At 40.4% G+C, this 18,596-nt stretch overlaps 2 protein-coding genes across 7 annotated transcripts in view; one reads left to right on the top strand and one right to left on the bottom strand.

Annotated features, from left to right (window-relative positions):
• Positions 1–18,596, top strand: part of TP53BP2 (tumor protein p53 binding protein 2) — a 125,524-nt gene that overhangs the window by 55,811 nt on the left and 51,117 nt on the right. The gene's annotated exons all lie outside the window — the stretch shown is intronic.
• On the bottom strand, positions 9,361–10,091 carry LOC128596024 (deubiquitinase DESI2-like). The gene has a single exon (XM_053605364.1). The coding sequence runs from the start codon at positions 10,073–10,075 to the stop codon at positions 9,491–9,493; it is 585 nt and encodes a 194-aa protein (XP_053461339.1). The 5' UTR covers positions 10,076–10,091; the 3' UTR covers positions 9,361–9,490.

Genomic DNA, 18,596 nt, shown 5'->3' on the forward strand with positions numbered 1-18,596 from the left:
ACATTCTTAGATTTGCTTTTAAAAGCATTCTAAAGGTAATGGTTTGCTATTTCTGCATTATATTGAAAATACGCAAATAAATTGTGTTCATGTGTTTTTTTAACCAAATGGTGCAGGATCAAGTGGTTTTCTTTTATGTGAGATATGAAGTGATAATCGAATCCAAAACCAGAAGTGGGAGATTCATTTTATTAATAGAAGGCTAACTAAAAATAAAGAGGCAAACTCTGAGAATCACAGTAGAAGTAATGATAGTGTAATACCGAAATGGGAGTGATAATGACTCATTTTCAGATACCTGCATGGTTAGTGTAGAGATACTATAGTCTGCCTCTATGGTGTTTCTACAGTTGGTGAGGGGAAACTGATTAATCTTTCATACTTGATTCACTCATTGTATTTGATTATCAAATAAAGGGAGGCGATTATCAAAAGCAAAAATTCTCAGCCTTTTGAAAATTATGTCTTTTATTCATTACTTTCATCTCACCAAGTGTTATATTCAAACAAAAATGTATTTTTGTGAAAGAGTTTACCTAACTCTAAAAGCATTCTGTGCTCTTTTAAGATAATAGTTGCGTAAAAATTTTTGTTTATACCTGCTGCTGAAATAGTAAATTTTAAAAAAGTTACATACAAAACTGCACATGGTATTCAGCAATGACACATGGCTTGAGGGCAGAGGACGTGAATTTGCCTGTGTCACTTAGTAGTAGGGGTGCCATATATTCATATGTCTGGCTGCAGTAGAAGTGTTCTACATCTGTGCTGTCCATTGCAGTGGTCCCAGCTACTTGGGAGGCTGAGGCAAGAGAATCTCTTAAGCCCAAGAGTTTGCGGTTGCTGTGAGGTGTGACACCACCGCACTCTACGAGGGTGACATAGTGAGACACTGCCTCAAAAAAAAAAAAAGAAAGAAAGAAAGAAAGAAATTAACTTGAAGAGAACCTATCTGGAAGGGACACAGGATCATTTACTCATACACTGCTACTGGGAAGAACTGTTTTTCCCTCCCTCTTCATAGCCCCCTTTCCCCAGCAGTAAAAACAATAAAACAGAACTTCCTTTTCTGTAGCTTTTAAGGAATTCTGTGGACCTTTATCTTTTTGGGTAATCTACCATAGTGTGTGGCACTGCTTAAAAGCCTTTCTAAAGCCAATTTAACACTGAGGTGTTGTTGAGGCTCCCGTTCTTCAGCCTCTCTTCAGCTCTGCTTACCTGTGCATGCTGCTGTGATTTGTCATCACATCCTATCCACCTCTCACGAGCACACTAACAAGTATCTCAAAGAAGAAGAAGAACAATGGGATATAAGAGTTCGGGAATCCAGAGTGTCCTCTTCAGCTTATGCCACTTAGTTAAGTCAAATATTATTAAATACTTGTTTTTTGGTGGTATCCTAGGTACTAAGCAGAACATTTTTCTTTAATCAGATGTAATTGAGAAAAGAAAACATGCATGATATCATTGTGGATGAAATTTATACTTATGTTGGAATGGTAGGTGAGACATTAAAATTCTACACCTTAGGGTTAGCCAAAAAGTTTTTTCTTATGAGATCCTTTAAGAGCACTAGTGTAGGAGGCAGTGGTTCTTAAAACACTTTGAGTAGTCTCTTATCAAAAGAAACTTGTCTTATCAAAGAAATGCAAATTTTAATCATTATTAGATGATGGACATAAAAAGTTTTACAAGACTTAGCAACTCTGTGGTAATTTTAAGCTTTTTTTCTACATAAAATGTATTCAAAAGCAAATTATTTATTTGGGTGAGAACAGAACCAGTTTTTCCGTGAAAATTTTCATTTGGCCAGTAAGTACTGAGCTTTCCACTTTTGAAATATATATTTCTATTGTTTTTCTAGAAATAGATTTATAAATCTATTCAGTAAACTTAGTAAAACTTGTTTACATTTCAGATATTTCAACCGAAAGTCCTTTAAGGCAACAAGCGTAGAAAAGTAGTAGAAAACCATAATGAATAACCTGTTATAGAATATCGTTTTAAACTGCTGGTGACAATAATAAAAAATGATGGGCAATTTCCTGATCTTCTCAAACAGAACAAACTATTTACATGCAAATAGGGGTGACTCAGCTGTCCCCCAGTCTGACCTCCCTCCCAGGAATGGTGAGGAGCATCTTTATGTGCCTAACACTGTGCTTTCTGATTCAGCTTGGTCATCCTAGCTAATGCCCGTATTAGGCAGGGAAGTTGTGATCTTCTCATTCAACAGATAAGGAATTTAAAGCTCCCAGTGTTTAAGTAATTTACCTGTGGTCACCTGCAGAAATGAACTAAGTCCGCTTGTAGACACATGAATGCTGTGTTCATGATAAATGATTGGTTTAGAATATTTTTAAATGTTTGATAGGGCAAATGTCATGATGTTCTTTTGGCTAATGATAACTTTGAATATTGCTTTTTAAAGCATAATTATACTATAATTATTTTTGAAGCAGAAAAAGAAACAGACATCTTTTCTTACTATAATCTGGACTGTATGAGAAGATTGAAAGTTTTCTTATCAAAATTTGAATGATATGGATGTGGTTACCTCCCTGTGGGCAAAGGAAACATGTTAACTATTATGTTCTTCCTCTAACTGTACTGTAGAGACCTCAGATCTCCCACATCTGGCAGCAGGGAGGGGAAGAGAAAGGGTCTGATAATTAGCTTTTATATGAGGGGTGTTGGATAATGTTCTTTTTTGAGATGGTGGATGATGTGGGAAAGAAAGGAACAGGGAGGAATTGGCATGCTGAGAGATGAGAAGGACAGGGAAACGTGTAACATTTACTGTGAGATGGAGATGGCCTTCGTCATTCTTCACTCTCTTCCAATTGTTGAATGTGTTGTGACTACTTGAGGAAGTGTCGAGCTGGGAGTGCAATGAGTGTCTCCACATACAGCTTCAGGGTTCTGTAGTAAGGGGTTCAACATAATCAGATGAGGAGTTTGTTGGAAATAGGGACTGATTTTGAATGAAATCACATTAAATCATTGCTTTTCATTCTCTCTCATTAACCTGTTTATTGCTTTTGGGTGGCCTTTTTGGGGATAATACCTGTTCAAATATTTGATCACCTGCTGTATTCCAGACAGTGTTCTAAGTACCATGGGTACAGAAAGAGTAAGACAGTGTGAGGGAGCTTACCTTTCATGGTGCTTAGTGGGGGAGAGAGAAAATGGACAAGAAACAGTAACATGAGGAAAAAAGAAAAACATGATAGTAAAATGGAATTTAAGAAGGGCATTGTGACTGGATTGGCTGCTTTAGATATGATGGTCAGGGAAGTGGCCTTTTAACTGAGACCTGAAGGTCTCAAAAAGGACCTAGTTTCATGAAGATTTGCTGGTAGAGCATTTCAAGCGGGCAGAAGGGACTGGGCCGAGGCTTGGAGGAGGCATTGGAGGCTGGTGAGGGAGGTTGGGGGTGAGTGGCAAATGCTGTGGCAAAATTGTTGGCAGCATAGGTTTTCCTGGATCAGGGGAAGAGTGAAAGTGGCTTGGGAAGGGGTGTGGTAGCCACTGGAAGAGTTTTAGGTGGTAAAAGTGACAACCTGATTCCTTAGCAAAGCTTACTCTGTTGTGTGGACAACGGATCTTAGACATGGCTGGAGGGGAAGTCTTGACTAAGGTGGAAAGCATTAGAACTCCACTATAGGAAAGTCTGCAGAAGGCGGCCAAAAGAGACAAAATGTTATTTTACCGTGTCAGGGATCCCGCGGCCAAGGGTCTAGTCCATCTGGTAAGAATTGTTGTGAACACAATCAACACAGTTTGCCTGCCGCTTGATCTAATAACTTTGTTTAGTGACCTTCAGAAGCCCCAGGGGTGAGAGAAGAAACAGTAACACTTGCCCAGGGTTGAGAATATGAGCCAGGCAGGAATGTAGTGGAAGATCACTCCCATATCCCCAAGCTTCTTCCTGTGGAATGAAAGAGAAACCTAACTTTCCGTATTGTCATGAGACCGCTGAAGAGCTACACACAACAATTTGAATTTAGGTTTGAGAGAAAGCCTTCTGTCACCATAGTTCTTTAGCACTGAGTAGGACCTTTCAAGTTTCTCAAGGAAACCAGAACCTTACAAATGCTTTAGTTTAGAGCAGCCTAACTTTTTGACCACAGGACCAGACTGCCCTGGAAGTGTCTTACGCTTCCACCTAAAAGCTCTTAGACTGGTTTTTTGTTTGTCGGTTTGTTTGTTTTTTAAATCAGTCTTATCTTCATTTTCCTGACAGAAGTACAGAAATACAAGGTAGGTAGTGATCTAGGAAAATCAAGTCAGAGCTGACTTTAATTCTAGAAATGGTCTTTATGCCAGCACTTTTCTGCATCACAAAAAGATCTAAATTTTTAAAAGATTTGTTGATTTCCTAAAAAGGAAGTCTGTTTTAGATAAGTGTTGTTGTTTTTGCCTTTCTCTGTGTTCTGAGACACATTGTTATTTTAAAGGTAGATAGGATCTTTCTCTGATAGATTTTGCTTGTTGCTTTTTGATAGCCAGAGACCTGAATGTTTATCCTACTCTCCTTCCTCTGTTTTCTTCTGTAGCTTAGTCACCATGGTGTACAGATCCCTTCTCTCCAGCCCCTGGCGTTCTGTTCTGCTTTGCTCCTGTCCTGCCTGGATGGCTATAATGCGCTCCTTGTCTGTTTTCTGCCCCTTCAGTCAGTTCAGCGCCACTTGCTTGGTGGTCTTTCTGAACAGCAATGTCTCTTTCCTCTCCAGAATTCTTAAAGACTGATTTCTTTTATTTTCTTTGTAAAATAAACTCCTTAGCCAGACACACAGTTCCTCTGTTGTCTCCCCCAGTGGATTTCAGACTTTTTGACCTTGAGACATTTCCTTTCCAGAATTTTTAGCCATATAATAGAAAGACTCAGAACACCAACAGGTCAGCAGTTAAAACACAGCACTGCTGTGAAGCTAGTGAATGATGCCCCATGAATATATCAGTGTACACAGCTATGATTTAATAAAAAAAAATAAAATAAAACACAGCACTGGCTATGGGGGAGGAATAGTGTGAGTGCCTTGTCCTGTGCAGAACATGTGCTCACCCTCAAGATTCGTTTGGCTTCTTTCAGAACTGTGTGCAGTTCCTCCTCTGTGCTCTGAGGGGAATCTGTGTTTGGACCTTCATGAGGTTTCATCGGACTTTGCTATAACTGTGTGTTTGTGCGCTTGTGTGAAACAAGTCTCACACATTGAAAGTTTTTGCAGCACGTGGTGGTTGTGGATTGAGAATTGGCCTTGCCCTGCACCCCCATGCCTCAGCAATTCCAGGGTTGGAGTCAGGACAGCATTCTGGGTGTCCTCAGGCCTCTGTGCCTTGTGTTCAGTGTTTCTCTTCCTTGATAGCACTCTTCCGTTTGTCTTACTCTTCCGTTTTCAGCTTAGTGATACTTCGGGAAGCCCTGCTTTTGCAGGGGATTAGTTGTTTCTGTTCTCACTGGACCTGATACTTACCCCACCATGAAGTTTTCACGTCCTCACATTGTGTGCTCTTCACTGTTGGTAGTGCCTCTTTATTGTTCTGCAAGCCTTTGAGGGTATGGACTTTCATCTTCCTGTTTCCAGCACTTAGCACAGTGTTTGATATACCATAGGGATTTAATAAATACTGTTTGGGTGAATCAGTATTCTCATTTTTAATTTTCTTCTTTTTCTTTGCATTGGAGTCCAAGCAATGATTATGGACTTACTTTTGATTTTCTTTGGTGAGGATGGTTCTTGGCCATACTTCCATAGCAAAGTGGGAGATAGAAGGGAAAGAACTAGAAACAATGCATTGGTTGTACTCAGAGCATCATGGATGGAGCTTGAAAATGTAGTGCTTAGAGAATAAAAGTAAAAAGTAGAATGAAATATGTAATAGTTCCTTTATGGAAAATAAGGTACGTTACCAATGCTCAGCTTAGGAGGAAGCATACCAACACTAAACTTACACGTAGTTGAAGTGGGGGAGGAATTAACTAAATCTGTTTGTTTAGTTCCTTTACTTCATTTATTTATTGATTGTTTATGATAGCTTTTGAAAGCTGAGTAGCCTCATTTGCTTTGAAGGATATAGTCAGAATCGAAACCTGTCTAAATTCAGCTTCAGGCGTAGTTGAAAAAGAGGGAAAAGATTTCTTAATTTATCCCCAAATAAGCAAAATGCTTTGTTGAGATATTATTTGGTTTTGAAAAACCTCACTTTGAAATGATGCCGTTTATGCACAAACATTTCTTGATGCCTCGGGACGTGAACATACTTTGTCATGTTCTCGTCAGAATGTTAACTTTTGCATCCTCCATGGAACTTTGATTCCATGAATCACACTATCAGTTGAACAAATAGGTATTGCAGATATGCTGTGTGTAAGATCTGAGTTAGTTTTTTGAGGAAGTGAGGTGTAATGGAGTAGGAGAAAAACTGGAAGCATTTAGGAACTAAAACCTTTGTCCTAAAGAAATGTATGGATCAGTAAGACAGATAAGACAGAGGCACAAACACCTACATCGGGAGTGGTTGTTAGAGAGTTTACTTCTGGCTGGAGGTTGGTGTACGTGTAGGGGTGGGTTGGAGGAAGTTTTGTGGTTTTTGGATTATGCCAGAAGGATGAGGACAGCAATACTATGGGACAGGGTATAGGGATCAGATGAGTTACCCTGGGGACAGAAGTGAGGAAAATGTGAGGGTTTTCAGATTCCTCTAAATCTAAAATTTGAGGGTATAACTGTGGAGTAAATAATTTAAAATAAGTTTTACATCTTAGTATTACTTGAATTAAAATTCTCTGAAATGCAAAATATGCAAAATACCAGTGTGTATGGATCATGATTGTTTTTGATGTTGTTGGGTTAACTATTGGTATTATAATAGTTGATATGTACTATACAGATTAATATATGCTGCTGTTATCTGCTAATGTAACTAATACTGTACATTATTTATGGCAATTTACTCCAAAATTTAGCTTCATGTTACTTTCCTGCTCAAACCCTCTAATGCAGTGGTTTTTAAACTTGAATGTGATTACTGTTCCCCACCTCTAGGGTTTCTGATTCAGTTCTGGGGCATGGCCTGGGACTTTGTACATCTTCATTCCCTTCTTTCCCTTCCTTTCCTCTTTCATGTCCCTTCCAAAATAGGGGGTTTTATTGTTTTATTTATTTTTGAGACAGTCTTTCTTTGTCAGCCTCTGTAGAGTGCTGTAAAGTCATAGCTCACAGCAACCTCAAACTCTTGGGCTCAAGCCATCTTCTTGCCTCAGCCTCCTGAGTAGCTGGGACTACAGATGCCCGAGTCCCTGCTATTTTATTTTATTTTTTTTAGAGGTGGGGTCTCACTCTTGCTCAGGCTGGTTTCAACTCCTGAACTCAAGCAATCCTCCTGCCTCTGCCTCCTCCAGTGGTAGGATTACTGACATGAGCCCCTATGCCTGGCCCTTCAAAATGGTTTTAGAGATAGGGTCTAACAGACAGGGTCACCTAGGCTAGGGTACAGTGGCATGATCATAGCTCACTGCAGCCTTGAACTTGACCCTTTGTCAAGTGATCCTCCCACTTCAGCCTCTGGAGTAGCTAGGGCTACAGGCGCATTCCTGTAAAGTTAAAAATTTTAATTAAAAAAAAAAAAAGCTTTTTTATAAGGTAGGGTCTTGCTGTGTTGCCTAAGGTATGAGCCACTGTGCCCTGCTGGGACTTTGTATTTCTGGTAAGTTCCCAGCTGATGCTGGTCTGTTGGTCTGGGAACCACACTTTGAAAATCACTACTCTCGACTTTTGCTTTGTGATGAAATCTACACTCCTTCTTCTTGACCTACAAGGCCCTGCATGAGTTAGTCCCTGGCTCCCTCTGTGCCCTCATTGGCATGTGTCTGTATTCCTGCTGCATTGGCCTTTCTGGTCATGGAAATGGGCATGCTTATTCCCACTTCAGAAGCTTTTCATGAAATATCTTCTCTCAGATGTTTCAGGCTTCTTCAGCCTCAGCTCAGATGCTCCCATTCCCTTTACGTGCCTTTCCTAATCACGATTAGCCATCCGCCCTGTATCCCCTCTGTAGTTCTTTATCATATCACTTTATACACCATGCTCATTTGTATATTACCAGTCTCTTCTCTCTGCCCAAGAATGCAAGCTATATTCCCATTGCTTAAACTGTGCTTGCACAATAGGTGCTTAATAAATACTAACAGATAAATGAATAATGTCAAAGTTAGTAAAGAGTTAGGATTGAGAAGTAGGTGTAGAACCAGGAGCTTCCTTATAGTGGTTGACTTAGATACTACTCCTGTAAGTCTTAGTGTTACCTGTTACCTGCTACCTGCTATGTCTATGAAGTGGTTGTCTTATCAGACATCTGGGACTAGCAGGCTACTTTCTAATAGAACACTAGTTTTCATTTTTCTCCCCTAGAATGTTGATTATCACAGACAATGATTATGTGCTCTAGATAATAATGAATGGACAGGATAGTCTCTGTGCGATTAACGTTTTTAACAGAATATTGTTCAAATTGGTATTGAGATTTCATGTGCTATTGATGTTCACATTCGGTTAACCTGCTGTAAATGACCAGAGGAATAGTTTATGATGTAAAAATAAATCTTTTTTTTTTTTTTTTTTCAGTTATAAGAGTATCTTTATCAAAAAAAAATCTCACTTGTAGACCGATGAGGCAGCAAAGCCAGAAAGACAATATACCACCCGCCTAGATGGATGGATATTTGGGTAAAACTAATCCTCCATGGGCACCTTGGGAAATGTGCTACTCAGGGTGGGAGAGAACACGGAGGGGCAGTGGACTCAGGGTCCCAAGCCCTCAGGCCGTGCGTGCTCCTTCACCTCGGGACGGTTTGGGTCTCTGCATTCTGGTGCCCACAACGTTAATAAAACAAAAACAAATCTACATTCTTGATCAGGTAATAACCAACTTTGTACATACCTTTTTATGTGCCTACTATTTATGCTGTATCTCTGGCAATCGTCAGAAGTGTACAAAGATTACCTGCCTAAGTTATGAAGACATGAAGATTTTCTTTCACGGAGGCAGGAGTCCATGCAAGATTTGTAAACAGTGATACAAAATACTGTAAACAGGGTGGCACCTGTAGCTCAAGGAGTAGGGCGCCGGTCCCATATGCCGGAGGTGGTGGGTTCAAACCTAGCCCCAGCCAAAAACCAAAAAAAAAAAAAAATACTGTAAACATAACTTAACAGAGCTTGTAAAAAAAAAGAAGAAGTAAATCCAAATTTACAAGTGGGTAAAAAAAGCAGAGGGCAGCTTCATACAAAGTTCTCCCTCCTGCGCCAACTGATTTTTTTTTTTTTTTTTTTTTTTGATTACAAATATAATCCTGAGCTGAAAAACTGGGCTTTGGGGAAGAGCCATCTTTGCATACAAAATATCCAAAGGACGCTTACTCTGTTTACTTTTCCATATTTATATTCAACTGCCAGAGACAGTTCTGAAAGTGTGACTTTGGAGACATTTATAGTTTAGTGTGGCTCCCGGGTCTGGAGCCTGCAGCGGCACTCACCATGGAAGTGGATGCAGCAGCATCCTCCGCTTCCTCCAGTTCATCCTGGAGCTCTTGGCTGACACTAGACTGCAGGGCAGCAGGAGTGAGCCACTCCTTTGGGAGGCAACTCTGGAGAAAGGGTATACAGGAGCTGAAGTAGGCAAGTTGGTTGATCCAGCGAGGAATCTCTTTCCTACAAAGAATCTCTGATAACGCTGAAGAAAAGTGATTACAGTTTTTACGCATCCAATGATAAGCGTTGCCTTGTATTCTTTTCCCAGTTCTTCTACAATTTTTTTCTATACCATCTTCTAGAAAGTCAGTGCCCCCTAAAACAACAGCTTCTTTAAATTTAAATGTTTCTCCTAGTTCAGAAGCATTTCCTGGGGAAATTTCAAATATTCCAGAAAAGGGGTAAGGATGGCCACCATAAGCAAATTCTCTGCCATATATTTCAATTCCTGAATGAAAAACTCCAATTCCTATGGATGAGGTGTATTCGTTCATCCAGTACATGTCGTACACGTTGAGCACCACTAACTGGTTAGCCCCCATCTTCCTCCCCGCGGCCGCCGCCTCGTCTTCCACGGGACCCGAGGCCGCTGTCGCCCCCGCCGGCGCTTTTGGGGGCCTGAGCCGGGCACTAAGCGCACAGCCCGTCCCGCAGCGGCTGGGCGAAAGCATCGGGCAGCTGGGCAGCTCCGAGGCGCCGCCGACCCGGGACCCACGGAGGCTCGCTCCCAAAATAAATCTTTTGAATATGATTTTGTGATTTTGCTTTGAATAACTTAAATTTGGTTGGTAGAAACTGATGGATGATATTAAAAATATGCCATGATAAGGCCAGGTGAGGTGGCTCACCTGTAATCTGAGTTCAGGAGTTTAAGAACTGCCTGAGCAAGAGTGAGACCCCCATTTTTAATAAAAATAGAAACATTTAGCTAAGTTTTGTGGTGTAGGCCTGTAGTCCCAGCTGCTGTAGTCTTTAGCTACTTGGGAGGCTGAGGCAGGTGGATCTCCTGAGCCCAGGAGTTTCAGGCTGCAGTGAGGTATGATGATGCCACTGCACTCTAGCCCAGGTAACAGAGAAAGATTTTCTTACTCTATCTCAAAAAAAGACCAAAAAAAAGCCATGATTAAAAAATGGTACACTTAGGCTCGGTGCCTGCAGGTCAGTGGTTAGGGCGCCAGCCATATACACCAAGACAGGTGGGTTTGAACCCAGCCCTGCCTGCTAAACAGCAATGACAACTACAACAATAAAATAGCCAGGTGCTGTGGCGGGTGCCTGTAGTCCCAACTACTTGGGAGGCTGAGGCAAGAGAATCACTTATGCCCAAGAGTTTGAGGTTGCTGTGAGCTGTGACACCACAACACTCCACTGAGGACGACATAGTGAAACTCCATCTCAAAAAAAAAAGAAAGGTACATTTAGTATAGAAGTAAGTTTAATATCATTGAGCCTTAATAGAACATTGGTAGACCTAACTCATGGTATTTGATAAAGATTTTAAAAGCCACTTAATGGCTCCAAGAGTAAACTCTAGGTTGGAGAAATAGCTGAAAAATTATAACTTTGTAAGTGGTGATCCTGTGATAGCTGTAGTAAGGTTGGAACCAATCATCTGGGAGGTAGAGAGTGACTCTTTGAGAGAAAGGACTCAAAGATGGATGCAGTGTCCTGTGGCTCCTAAGGGAGGCCCCACAAGAGACCTCTCTGTGCTGCCCACCAAGCTTATTGGGGAGGTGTAGGACAGACTACGCTGGAGTGACTGGGCTGAACACCTTCTGTATAAGGCTGGAAACCCCACCCACAGCAGGAGTGGAGCTTGTCTGAATCTGGGAGCCAGATGACCACCTGTGCCTTCGGTGTGCAGTCCCTGCCAGCAGTAACCCCTGGAGCAGACAGACTAGGTCTTTGAGGAGCAGGAGACACGGTATCCTAGAAGACTGGAATGGTGTGCACCTCAGTTTTAAACCTCTTGCAATGTTGTAAGCCATGGTTGGTCTCACTGGCTAAGTGTGAGTTAGCGAGGTTGAAAGTTTTGGCTATGACTTAATTAAAGCCCTTTTTTATAATGTGATGATGAGAAAGGCATTTTGGCTTGACCAGGTTGTAAGAAGACTAGGTGTATCCTCTTATAGAAAGTAATCTGGGGCCTTCCTTAGAAGGGCACAACAAAATTTAAAAATGAAGTAGTGCTTTACACTTACCTCTCTACAAAGGAATTGTTAAACATAGAAATTATTCAGACTTTTCTTTGATCTCACTATTAGCACAGTTTCCTTGCTGTTCAGGGTTTGAGTTTTCTGTGAGTTGCAATGCAAAATTTGGGGATTTTTTTGAGACAGAGTCTCAAGCTGTTGCCCTGGTGTGGTGAAACCAGCTCACAGAAACCTCCAACTCTTGGGCTTAAACGATTCTCTTTCCTCAGCCTCCAAAGTAGCTACAAGTGCCCACCACAACACCTGGCTATTTTTTGGTTGTAGTTGTCATTGTTGTTTGGCGGGCCCGGGCTGGATTCGAACCTGTCAGCTCTGGTGTATGTGGCTGGCGCCCTAGCCGCTGAGCTACAGGTGCCGAGCCAATTTGGGGATGATTTATGTCACTCTTTTTACAGATGTTCATTTTCTTTAAAGCATTATTTTCACTTTTTTAGGTAAATCTGAGGGATTTGAGTTTTTATAACTCAGAAGACCAAAGCCGTTATTACACATCTTAATTTCCTTTCTGTTCTAGGGAATATCTTATACTTCTGATTCCTTTTTTCTTTCTGTGGAATTTCACATGATTTTCTAAATCAAATGAATAAACTTCAGCCTGCGAGTCAAAGTAAATCTCATGTAAATGCTCTAGCAGTTGTTTTGTATTTCCTCTTGGAAAAGTCTTCAAGTTTTAATCTGAAATAATTCTTTGAAAATGAGTTATTTTTATATCAATAGCATAGCAATGTAGTCACAATGAGCACATGCTAAAAACAATACTTTTTTTTTTTTTTTAAGAGACAGTGTCTCACTTTGTTGCCCTCTGTTGAATGCCGTGGTGTCTCAGTTCATACAACCTGCAGCTCTTGGGCTTAGGCGATTCTTTTGCCTCAGCCTCCTGAGTAGCTGGGACTATAGGTGCCTGCCACAATGTCCGGCTATTTTTTTGTTGCAGTTTGGCCGGGCTGGGTTTGAACCTGCCACCCTTGGTATATGGGGCCGGTGCTCTATTCACTGAGCTACAGGCGCCGTCCAAAAACAGCACTCTTAAAATAAATCTATGACCCATTGTGTTAAAATGAAAATTATCGGTAACCTTGAATTTTTGGGTCTTCATTTGAGTATGACTTGGGCATGGATTACTGTGCAGTTTATCTATAGGTTGTCTGGCACAACCTAAGTGTGTTTTTACCTTTTCCCTGAATTTTCTTCCTCTTGAAGTTGATTGTAAGAGGTAGAAACAAGTTGTAATCACACTTACCACTTTTTGTGAAATATTTCAACATTTTTTATCACAGTTTATATTAAGTATACTTTTAAATTGTAAATTATTGTAAAGATATTTTATCATTGAGATTCAAAAAATTTAAGAGTGATATCTGTACCTGCTTCTAATGACACTCATTTTATTTCTGTGTATTCCATACAATTCATTTCAGATGTACATACATTTTAAATGGTACATATATATATATATTTTTTTTTTGTAGAGACAGAGTCTCACTTTATGGCCCTCGGTAGAGTGCCGTGGCCTCACACAGCTCACAGCAACCTCCAACTCCTGGGCTTAAGCGATTCTCTTGCCTCAGCCTCCCGAGTAGCTGGGACTACAGGCGCCCGCCACAGCGCCCAGCTTTAAATGGTACATATATTTTTAAAATCATAAAACAACTTATTGTTTTGTTTTATAACTTTATCTTAACATTTTCTAACATTCTATACTTAAAATAGTTGGTAGCTGGATCATAGTCCTTCCAGCAGATGATTTTAACTTACTTAGATTTACCCAGTTTAAAATGTTTTCCATGTTGCTGGGTAGTTTTCTATCTTACTGTATATGATCTAACACTGTAGTGAAAATCTTCAGGCATTTAGAGTTTTTCTTCATTTCAGTTCTTTTTTAATTTATGTGATTTTTTTACTCCAAAATAGTAAGAGGATACGGTGTTTTTTGTTACATGGGTAGCTAGTATAGTGCTTAAATCAGGGCTTTTGGGTGTGTCCAACACCAGAATAGTGTTCTTTGTACTAATAGGTAATATCCCACACCCTACCCCTTCCCTTTCTTGGTTACTCATGCCCTTTATATAGCCTTGGGGCCATGTGTATCCGTTAGCTCCCACTTATTAGTGAGAACATGTGGTCTTTGTTTTTCCATTCCTGAGATACTTCATTTGGGATAATGGTCTCCAGTTCCAGTCAGGTTATTGCAAACTACATTGCCGTAGTATTGCAGTGAAATTGTTATTTCATTTCTTTTTATGGCTGAGTAGGCCTCCATTGTATATGAGGTCAGGCAATTAATTTTGAGAACTCATCCTAGAAAAAGTGTTACAGACCTCATTGCTGAATATCACTATGGTCAGTACTTTGAAGGGGACCATAGTGGTATGCAGCAACGAGGTATGTAGCACTTTTTATAGAATGAGTTCCCGAACTTAATTGTCTGACCCCACGTACATATCACATTTCTTTATATACTCACAAATTGATGGGCGCTTAGATTGATTCCACGTCTTTGCAATTATAACTTGTGTTGCTATAGTCATTCAAGTGCATATGTCTTTCTGATAAAATGACTTGATTTCCTTTGGATAGGTATCCAGCAGTGGGATACCTGGAAGAATGGAAGGTGGTCTTTATTTCTTTGAAGAATCTCTATACTGTTTTCCATAGAAGTTGCATAGTACTGTGTTTCAATTATTTCTCTAGGATAAATTCCCAGGAGTAAGGGCATGCGGCATACATTAATTCTCCTGCTCTTGATGTATGGTTTATTTTACCTTCCAAACGGGATTTTTTTTTTTTTTGTAGAGACAGAGTCTCACTGTACCGCCCTCGGGTAGAGTCCCATGGCGTCACACGGCTCACAGCAACCTCCAACTCCTGGGCTTAAGCGATTCTCTTGCCTCAGCCTCCGGAGTAGCTGGGACTACAGGCGCCCGCCACAACGCCCGGCTATTTTTTGGTTGCAGTATTGGCCGGGGCTGAGGTTTGAACCCGCCACCCTCGGCATATGGGGCCGGCGCCCTACTCACTGAGCCACAGGCACCGCCCCCAAACGGGATTTTTAATACCATCATCACATTTTTAAGTAAGTAACTTTCCTGCCACATTATCTGTGTTGGATCTTATCTTTTTTTTTTTTTTTTTTTGTAGAGACAGAGTCTCACTTTATGGCCCTCGGTAGAGTGCCGTGGCCTCACACAGCTCACAGCAACCTCCAACTCCTGGGCTTAAGCGATTCTCTTGCCTCAGCCTCCCGAGTAGCTGGGACTACAGGTGCCTGCCACAACGCCCGGCTATTTTTTGGTTGCAGTTTGGCCGGGGCCAGGTTTGAACCCGCCACCCTCTGTATATGGGGCCGGCGCCCTACTGACTGAGCCACAGGCACCGCCCTGGATCTTATCTTTTAATTGAAGTCAATTTAATGTAGGTAGAACATTCCTAATCCTGAAAATCTGAAAACCAAGTGCTCTGAAATTTGATACTTTTGAGTACCTAAATGATGTTCAAAGGAAATACTCATTAGAACAATTCAGGTTTTGGATTTTTGAGTTTAGGGATGCTCAGTTGGTTATCTACAAATACTCCAAATCTAAAATCCAAGGCACTTTTGGTCCCAAGCATTTCAGGTAAGAGACACTCAGCTGTTGCTCGCAGTGGTTCCTCCTTTTTAAAATTTACATTTATTTACACCCATGCTTTACTATTTGTATTGTCTTACCTGATTTTTCATAACCTCTGAGCTCTTAAATATCCTTTAGAATTTATTCTTTAATCTTTTCTTTTTTTTTTAAATTTATTTATTTTTATTGTTAAGTCATAGCTGTGTACATTAGTGCAATCAAGGGGTACAATGTGTGGGTTTCATATTAATCTTTTCTTTTTGTGGCTGTATTATGAAAATGAAGTTCCTGGTTTCTAAGTCTGAAAGAAGTTAATATTTTAATGTATATACGGTCACTGAGAAGGGCTATTCTAATATTTATTTCTCCTACTACTTCTACCAAGTATCTTTACTCTGTTGCCATCTAAGCTAGATGTTATGAGCATTTTGAGGCCCCAGCAATTTTTTATCTTTGTAGTAAGATATCTTTTATCTTTTATCTTTTTATCTTTTTATCTGCACTCTTTATGATGAAAATAATTTACCTCAAAAGTCGCTTATGGCTGTAATACTAGCACTCTGGGGGCTGAGGTGGGAGGATTGCTTGAGGCCAGTAGTTTGAGACCACACTGAATAAAGTAGCAAGACCCTGTCTCTACTAAAAATAGAAAAATTAGTGGGTGTGGTGCTAGGCACCTGCAGTACCAGCTTCTTAGGCTGAGGTTGGAAAATCACTTAAGCCCAGGAGTTTGAGGCTGCAGTGAGCTATAATGATGCCACTGCACTCTAGCTGGGGTGAGAGAGCAGAGCAAGACTCTCTCTCAAAAAAAAAAAAAAGAAAAAGAAAAAAAAGAAATAGTTGACTGGATCACATTTATAGCTTGAGTCAGTGAATATAGTCAGATTTCTCACAATAGCTTCTCAGAATTTAACACTAGGGAGGGAAGCTAATGAAGTCACCTCCATTTTCAGAAGAATATGGTATTTTTAAAAATGTAGTGTCAGGAAAAGATGACATTTTGGAAATACAGTTATTGCAGATAATTTTAAAAGTTATGTCTTTATGCTTTCTATTAATTTATGCCTGTGCTGAAATCTCAGTCTGCCTCAGATCACATTCATCTTTTTCATTCTGAATTCTATTTTACTAATCTCATTCATGTAATTTAGCATTAAATTATTCTCTCATTTTTCTAAGAGTAAATTTTAATTCCCTTAAAAGATTTTTGTTGTTGTTATTGTTGTTTTTGGTTTGTTTGTTTTTGTGACAAAGTCTCACTCTGTTGCCCTGGGTAAAGTGCTATGGCATCATAGGTCACAGCAACCCGAAATGCTTAGGCTCAGGTGACCCTCTTGTTTCAGCCTCCCGAGTAGCTGGGACTACAGGTGCTGCCACAATGCCTGGCTAGTTTTTTGATTTTTAGTAGAGAACGGGGTCTGGTCTTGCTCTTGCTCAGGCTGGTCTCCCTTAAGAGGTTTTTATATTTCTTACATACTAAGTATATAATGGCCTCTTTTTTTTTTTAACTATGATATAATTCACATTTCATAAAGTTCACTCATGCAAAGTATACAGTTCAGTGTTTTTAGTTTGTTGTTGTTGTTTTAGAGACAGTCTTATTTTGTCATCCTCGGTAGTGTGCCGTGGCATCACACAGCTCACAGCAACCTCCAACTCCTGGGCTTAGGCGATTCTCTTGCCTCAGCCTCCTGGGTAGCTGGGACCACAGGCACCCACCACAACACCTGGCTATTTTTTGTTGCAGTTTGGCCGGGGCTGGGTTTGAACCCGCCACCCTCGGTATATGGGGCTGGCGCCCTACCCACTGAGCCACAGGTGCCACCCTGGTTTGTTGGTTTTTTTGAGCCAGGGTCTTGCTCTATTGCCTAGGCTAGAGTGCAGTGGCATCTTTGTAGTTCACTGCAACCGCAGACTTCTGGGTTTAAGTGATTGAGCCTCCTGCCTCAGCCTTCCATGTAGCACCATGCCCAGGTAATTTTTAATTTTTTTTGAGAGATAGGGTCTCCCTGTGTTGCCGAAGCTAGTATGGAATTCCTGGCCTCAAGAGATCCACTGGTATTTTGCCTCCCAAAGTGCTGGGATTATAGGTGTGAGCCAGTGTGCTCAGTTTCAGTGGTTTTTTAGCAAGATTGTGCTACAGTTATACTAATTTTCATCACTGTAAAAAGAAACTTAGTACTCTTTAGTAGTCACTATCTATTCCTCTTCCCTTCTGCAGATAGCAATCATTAATATACTTGTTATCTTAAGAGATTTTGGATTTCAGCTCAGTGCCTGTAGCACAGTGGTTAAGGCACCAGCCACATACACCAAGGGTGGCAGATTCAAACCTGGCCTGGGCTAGCTAAACAACAATGTCAACTGCAACAAAAAATAGCCAGACGTTGTGGCAGGCGCCTGTAGTCCCAGCTACTTGGGAGGCTGAGGCAAGAGAATTGCTTAAGTCCAAGAGTTGGAAGTTGCTGTGAGCTGTGACAACATGGTACTCTACCGAGAGCGACATAGTGAGACTCTGTCTCAGAAAAAAAAAAAAAAAAAATGAAAAGAGGGATTCTGGATTCTGGATATTTCATATAAATGGGAATTATATAATACGTGGTCTTTTGTGTCTGGCTTCTGTTTCTTGGCATAGTGTTTTCAAGGTTTATTTACATTTTAGCATGTATTAGTACCTCGTTCCCTTTGATGGTTGAATAATATATTCTGTTCTAATGTAGTAGACTAATAAGATCTGTTTTTGACTGCTTGTTTTTAGTGGTCTCCCGACTAAAGTTGAGGCAACATGGTGACCCAAGAAAGATTCTTGTCTTGCATTTTTCACAGCAAAGATCCAGGGATGTAGTCATATGTGCAAATAAAAGTGGTATATATCTTATTTGCATCATTGATTTCTTTAAAAAATCAATCTTATTAGACAAGTGGTATACTCTAGAAAATTTAAGCATAGAAAGGTAAGTTCCCAAATACTTAACTTCAAATCTCACCACCAAAGCATAACTGCTGTTAATTAGGTGATTATAATTCTAGGCCTTTTTCTATGCTTATACTGTTAAATACAGACGGTGCCTAGAAAATGTTCACACATTTTTAGAGGTGTTATCTATGTTAACCTTTTAAAGTTCAATTGAAGGTACCATTACTGGTCAGGTATACCTGAACATGCTACACACATCCATTTTACCTGCAGTTTGTACGCTTTTTTGGAATGATTGATTTTACTTCCAACTAGATCTCTTAAA

This window comes from Nycticebus coucang, chromosome 10, assembly GCF_027406575.1.
Source record: "Nycticebus coucang isolate mNycCou1 chromosome 10, mNycCou1.pri, whole genome shotgun sequence".
Lineage (NCBI taxonomy): Eukaryota > Metazoa > Chordata > Mammalia > Primates > Lorisidae > Nycticebus > Nycticebus coucang.

Bases quoted from the DNA above. Each gene is read 5' to 3' on its own strand.
- LOC128596024 (XM_053605364.1), bottom strand. From the start codon at position 10,075: ATGGGGGCTAACCAGTTAGTGGTGCTCAACGTGTACGACATGTACTGG.